The sequence below is a fragment of the Otolemur garnettii genome, unplaced genomic scaffold, assembly GCF_000181295.1.
Source record: "Otolemur garnettii isolate 467f Iridium unplaced genomic scaffold, OtoGar3 scaffold00019, whole genome shotgun sequence".
In the NCBI taxonomy this organism is placed as follows: domain Eukaryota; kingdom Metazoa; phylum Chordata; class Mammalia; order Primates; family Galagidae; genus Otolemur; species Otolemur garnettii.
Genome location: NW_003852414.1, coordinates 18,938,370 through 18,944,208, shown reverse-complemented (window position 1 = coordinate 18,944,208; position 5,839 = coordinate 18,938,370). Strand labels below are relative to the sequence as shown.

At 45.2% G+C, this 5,839-nt stretch overlaps 1 protein-coding gene across 1 annotated transcript in view; it reads left to right on the top strand.

The window, feature by feature from the left end:
• The window catches only part of MCM10 (minichromosome maintenance 10 replication initiation factor), a 24,785-nt gene extending 20,237 nt beyond the window's left edge, over nt 1-4,548 (top strand). Inside the window, exons 15-18 of the mRNA XM_012803274.2 lie at nt 872-985; nt 2,281-2,426; nt 4,168-4,210; nt 4,293-4,548. Of these exons, the coding sequence (XP_012658728.1) occupies nt 872-985; nt 2,281-2,426; nt 4,168-4,210; nt 4,293-4,376 (387 nt within the window). The 3' untranslated portion in view covers nt 4,377-4,548. The remainder of the gene's footprint in view (nt 1-871; nt 986-2,280; nt 2,427-4,167; nt 4,211-4,292) is intronic.
• Nucleotides 4,549-5,839: the final 1,291 nt, after the last annotated feature.

The following is a 5,839-nucleotide window of genomic DNA, read 5'->3' as shown; positions in this document are numbered from 1 at the left end:
AAAAAAAAAAAAAAAAGAAATATTCAATGTATGTTAAAACTATGCACAGGTTTCATAGAGTTTCATAGAAAGTAGTTCTGTTCTTATAACCAGGTTTCTTATCCACACGGATGTCCCAGAGAACATGCAGTTGCCATGTGGGAAAAGGGAAAATCTTCTGTTATGTGGGGGACTATCCCGTGCATTGCAGAAAGCGTAACATCCCTGGTCCCTGCTAACAGTGGAGGTAGCAATCATTGAGATAACAAGAAAAGTGTTCCCACAGATTTCCAAAATGTCTTCATTTAGCACCACTACTCCAAATGATCTGTTCTTTTGAATATCAAGTGACTAACAAGACAATTATATATCATGTCTTGAAACTCAGATGCCAAAAGCAACCAGCCCAAAGGCTAAGCCTCTGCTGGCCCCAGGGCTGTGCTCATGTTCCCTGTAAATGTCCTCTGCCCTTGTGCTCACTCCCTGTTATTCCCTGCACCCAGGAAGCTCCGCCAGGTGCTCCTTGAGGAGGCCCTGAGTACTCTGTACGTGGAGTCTGTTCTGGAACAGTGGAAATAGCTGCCTCACGTATGCACTGCACACAGTGTGACACTGTTAATAATGTTAGGGGTGCTTATTTCCATTGAGTGTTTTAAAAATCAAGCACTTTTGTGCCCCCCTTTCCAGCATATTCAGGTCTCTTTTCTACTTCTCATAGTTTGGGTTGCCACCCTTCAAGGTCCTGTCCAGCGTCTTCTAACACTTAGCCTGTCTCTTCAGTTCTGTTTTGATTATTATTGAACAGAGTCATTTGAATTTGGATGGTTCTTACTGAACTGCCTGAATGTATATCGGATTCAGTACAAGTCCCCCGTGCGCCTTGTCATTCCAGGCCGAGGCCGAGCTGCAGGAACGCTATTTTGAGCCACTGGTGAAAAAAGAACAAATGGAAGAAAAGATGAGAAACATCAGAGAAGTGAAGTGTCGGGTCGTGACGTGCAAGATGGTGCGTGAAGGCGGGGGCTGGAGCCCATGGGCCCTGCTTGGTACCACTGTGTCTCGGGAGCACGTCAAGACCCTGCAGGGTGTGGGGCCGCATCTTATTGGGCTGGAAAGGATTGGCTTTCTCCCTGACCAGGCACCGAGCTCTCTAGTGGAACATTTGTCAAGGAGATTGTCCTCTGTGTGACCAGACCCTATTCCCAAAGGCCTCTGCTGTCTCCTCCCCTTCGTCCACTGATCCCATGGTTCTTACTGCTCTAAGGTCTGACATGTCCTCAGGACCATGGGGGAACTTCCTGAGTTGGCCTCCCATGTTACTAGCAGCTCCTCCTGTCACTTGTGGCTCGACCTGCTAACTTGAGTCTCCAGTCAGAGTGTGAATTACATAATCATCTGTATTTCCAGAATTTCTACCCTAAGTCTGTTAGACAATTCTAAGTACTCAGGCCAGCACAGTGGCTCAAGCCTATCATCCTAGCACTCTGGGAGGCTGAGGCAGGCAGATTGCATGAGCTCAGGAGTTCAAGAGTAGCCTGAGCAAGAGTGAGACCTTGTCTCTACTAAAAATAGAAAAACTAGCCAGGTGTTGTGGTGGGCACCTATAGCCCCAGCTATGTGGGAGGCTGAAGCAGAAGGATCTCTTGAGCCCAGGAATCTGAGGTTGCTGTGAGCTATGATACCACGGCACTCTACCAAGGATGACAAAGAGATTCAGTCTCAAAATAAAAACAAGGATCTGGGGCGGCACCTGTGGCTCAAAGGAGTAGGGCGCCGGCCCCATATGCTGGAGGTGGCGGGTTCAAACCCAGCCTCAGCCAAAAACTGCAAAAAAAAAAAAAAAAAAAAAACAAGGATCTGAGTACTCTATTCCTCAACATTAATACTAAAAGGACAGCAAAAAAGAAAGTTCTTGCTGAACACTATTCCTCCTGTTACCACTCACTCCAAATAGCCCTGCGTGGCGGATCAGCCTGCTGGTGAAGGGGGAGGGGCGTACCTCACCAAGCACTCTTTCCTCTGTCTTTATTCCTTTGCAGACCCTAGACTCTTCTGTGTGTCTGGGGTTCGGCCCTAAATCAGCTACCCCCAAAGGGGCAAACATGGGAAAAAGTGGTATTAGTCCGAGAGAATGTAAGGAGATCACAGGGGCCAAAGGTAGTCTGGTCCCCTAAAACTGGCCTGGGCTGGGTGGTAACAAGGGAGCCGAGGCGGTGAGGGAGCAGGCTGCCCCGAAGGCAGCTGACCGGTTTCTCCATAAAGCTGCTCACAGCTGTGCACGTTCTCTGTCGGTCTGTGCAGTGCAACTACACCCATTTCAAGCCTCTGGAGACCTGCATCGCTGAACAGCACGACCTCCACTGGCACGACGGCGTGAAAAGGTTCTTCAAGTGTCCCTGTGGGAACAGGAGCATCTCCCTGGACAGGCTCCCAAACAAGCACTGCAGGTAGGTACAGACCGTGTGGCGCCTTCTCCCGTGTGGTTGTTTCCTGTTCCTGGGCCATCTATGTACTTGGGACACTGATGATCGTGCGGGGCACTGTTACAGCTCCTGGGTGTCCCTGAGACTTGAACTGTGCACCGAAATCCCTGGAAGGAAGGGAGCCTGCCCTGCACTGCTGTGTCCCCAACTCTTAATGTAGTGCCTGCCCCATAGAAGGCCCCAGAAATGTTTCTTGAATAAATAAGTGAAGTAGGAGTGGAGGGATGAACATAGGTGTGTTTGGAGGGGGCTAGCAGGTAGTATATTTTTCTCCTCTGCTAGTAGTCATTTATTGGTTTAAAATATCTTTACCATGTGAGAACACTCGCCTTAGTACTCACAGGGAATTGGCTCCCAGTCTTTACCAGGATACCAAGTCCCTGATATAAAATGGCACAGTCCACGTGTTTGCCCAGAACCTGGTGCCTCCTCTTGCATCCTCTGAATCGTCTCAAGACTACTGACGCAAATGCCATGCAAATTGTCATTATACTTTTTGGGTTTTTTGATTTGTATTTAATTGTATTTTTATTTTTTATTGTGTTGTTTGCTGAATTTTTTTTTTTTTTTTTTTTTTGAGACGGAGCCTTAAGCTGTCCCCCTGGGTAGAGTGCCGTGGCATCACTCACAGCAATCTCCAACTCTTGGGCTCAAGCGAGTCTCCTGCCTCAGCCTCCCAAGTAGCTGGGACCACAGGCGCCCACCACAATGCCCGGCTATTTTTTGGTTGCAGCCGTCATTGTTGTTTTGGCAGGTCTGGGCTAGGGATTCGAACCTGCCACCTTGGATGTAAGTGGCTGGCGTCTTAGCTGGTTGAGCTATAGGCGCCGAGCCAACTTTGTATACTATTCATAGAAAATAAGCTTTCACGATAGTATCCACATCACTGCTCAGGGTTGGAGTTAACCATGTTATAAATGAGAATAAGAGTTTCTAGGACCTTCAAATAATAAGAGAGTAAGGTGTTTGTGTTGTGAAGAGAAAGAGAGAAAAACGATCCAGACCACAAAGAAGATTCTTTCTTTCTGCTTTTTGGGGGGTTTTTTGTTTGTTTTGAGACAGAGTCTCACTGTGTCACACTTAGTAGAGTGCTGTGTAGTCATAGCTCATAGCAATTTCAAACTCTTGGGCTTAAGCAATTCTCTTGCCTCAGACTTCCAAGTAACTGGGACTACAGGTACCCACCACAATGCCCGGCTATTTTTTGATTGCAGTTGCCTTTGTTTAGCTGGCCTGAGCTGGGCTTGAACCCTCCTGCCTCGGTGCATGTGGCTGGCACCGTAACCACTGTGCTACAGGTGCCAAGCCAATTCTTTTTTTCTTATTACAACCTTTTTGCTTCCATAGAAACAAGGAAGAGGCGAGCCATAGCCTGGCTTCCTGAAACTAAACCTCATTCCAGTGCCTGCCAGTGAAATAAGTGTGCGGTTATCACCTGCCCTGTGTAGCCTTGTGGAACTATCATTTGAAACTCCGTCTCTGAGGCCTCTAGTTTAGTGAGGAGTTGAAGGCCGTTTTGCAAGCCATGGAGTGTTTATGTTCAGTAGCATCGGAGCATAACCTCAGAGTTGGCCTATAACGTGAACATCACTTAGAACAGCTTCTTCTGGAATGGGGGGACACTGTTCCCCCGAGTCCAGTGACCACCACTGTCTGTGTGTGGCCCATACCTCTCCACCAAGTAAATCCATCTTTTCTATTTCAGTAATTGTGGCCTCTACAAATGGGAACGAGACGGAATGCTAAAGGTATGTCTAACTTGTGACTAATGTTAGTGACCTATGCACGTAATGCTGAACTATTTCTTATCAAAATATTTTCATTTTCTAGGAAAAGACTGGTCCAAAGATAGGAGGAGAAACTTTGTTACCAAGAGGAGAAGAACATGCCAAATTTCTAAATAGCCTCAAATAACCCTGAAGTCAGGTGTTTTGCCCCAACCTTCTTTTCCTCCTGTGGCTCTGGAAAGGCAGCGAATGGGCTCTGGATTGCCCCTGTGTTCCTAACTGACACCAGCAAAAAACGATGCTCGTTAAGCCTATAAGCTTTGCTTACTTCTGTCGTGTGGGTTTAACACCAAATTCAGCATGGCCGTTGACATGGGAAACTAGAATAGTGTTGTCTTTCCTGTTCTCACTCCTGGTGACAGTGAATAGGTGAAAGAAATTTTTGCCCCCAAACCAGAAGATAAACCAAGAGGTATGTTTCTCTTGGTATGTCTCTCTGGTTATAGAGAGTATGCTCCTTTATCTCAATAAAGTTCTAATATTTACATGGACACCAGAGGCAAAAGAATTCATTCTGGTTAACTCTCCCGGCAGGTAAGTTGCTTAACTTCTGGGCTTCAGTTTCCTTGGGTGGTTGAGGAAGATTGGACTAAGTGATCTTGAAATATATTTTTCAGCACTCACGTTCTACGAATAATGCAACTTTTTCCCATTTAAATAATTATGATCTAAGAAAACCAATAAATATTTATGATTATCGCCCCTGACATATTGACATTAAAAACCATGTTCCTTCTTCCTGCTCTGTTCTTATCCCTGCTTTGCTCTTTGAAAGTGATCACCTTGCTGAACCATTTTACATGAAGAATCCGGTTGATCTGAATGTTATAATCTTCGTAGCATAGTTTAGTGTTTTGTTTTGTTTTGTTGCTATGCCTGTTTTTCTTTGGAGGAAACAGGTTTTCAAAGAAAATCACCATCCTTTTGAGTTTTTATTAAAATAAAATGGAGTTTTTCTTTTGAACCCACAAAAGGAAAACTGAAGTATTTTAGCTAACAGTCATTCACAATAACCAATAAGGAATGTCTGATGAGTGGTGTAGAATTTTCCCTAAAGGGAGCTTAGAACATTACAAGCTTCAGGCTGACTGATGTACAGCAAAGTTGGCAGGAAGATTGTGTTGGGCTTCTGTGTAGAAGTTGGTGACGATAAAAGCAAAGCTTGATGTTTGCACACGTAACAGGTGAAAATAATATCTGATAGTTATTTTTTTGAATCCAGAACACAAATTTGTGTAACTGTCACTGACAACAGCCAATCAGACTTCTGCTTCTGCCAGTCAAATAAGCATCTCTGGTCCCATGCGTGGAGATTTATTTGGAAACAATATTGCTCTCCAGAAGGGTTGGTGATTTGTCTATCTAGAAAATAAACACAAGTTCTGTCTATACGCACCAATATTTGAGTAAAGGAATGGTGATATACCTAAAGAAAATAAGAGGCACAAAAGATGGAAGTTGTCACCTTGGCTTAAATTAACGCAATTTGTGGGAAAAACTAGAAATTTTGAAAATGAAAAGTATGGACGTGGCTCAGCGCCTATAGCTCAACCGGCTAAGGCGCCAGCCACATACACCTAAGGTGGCGGG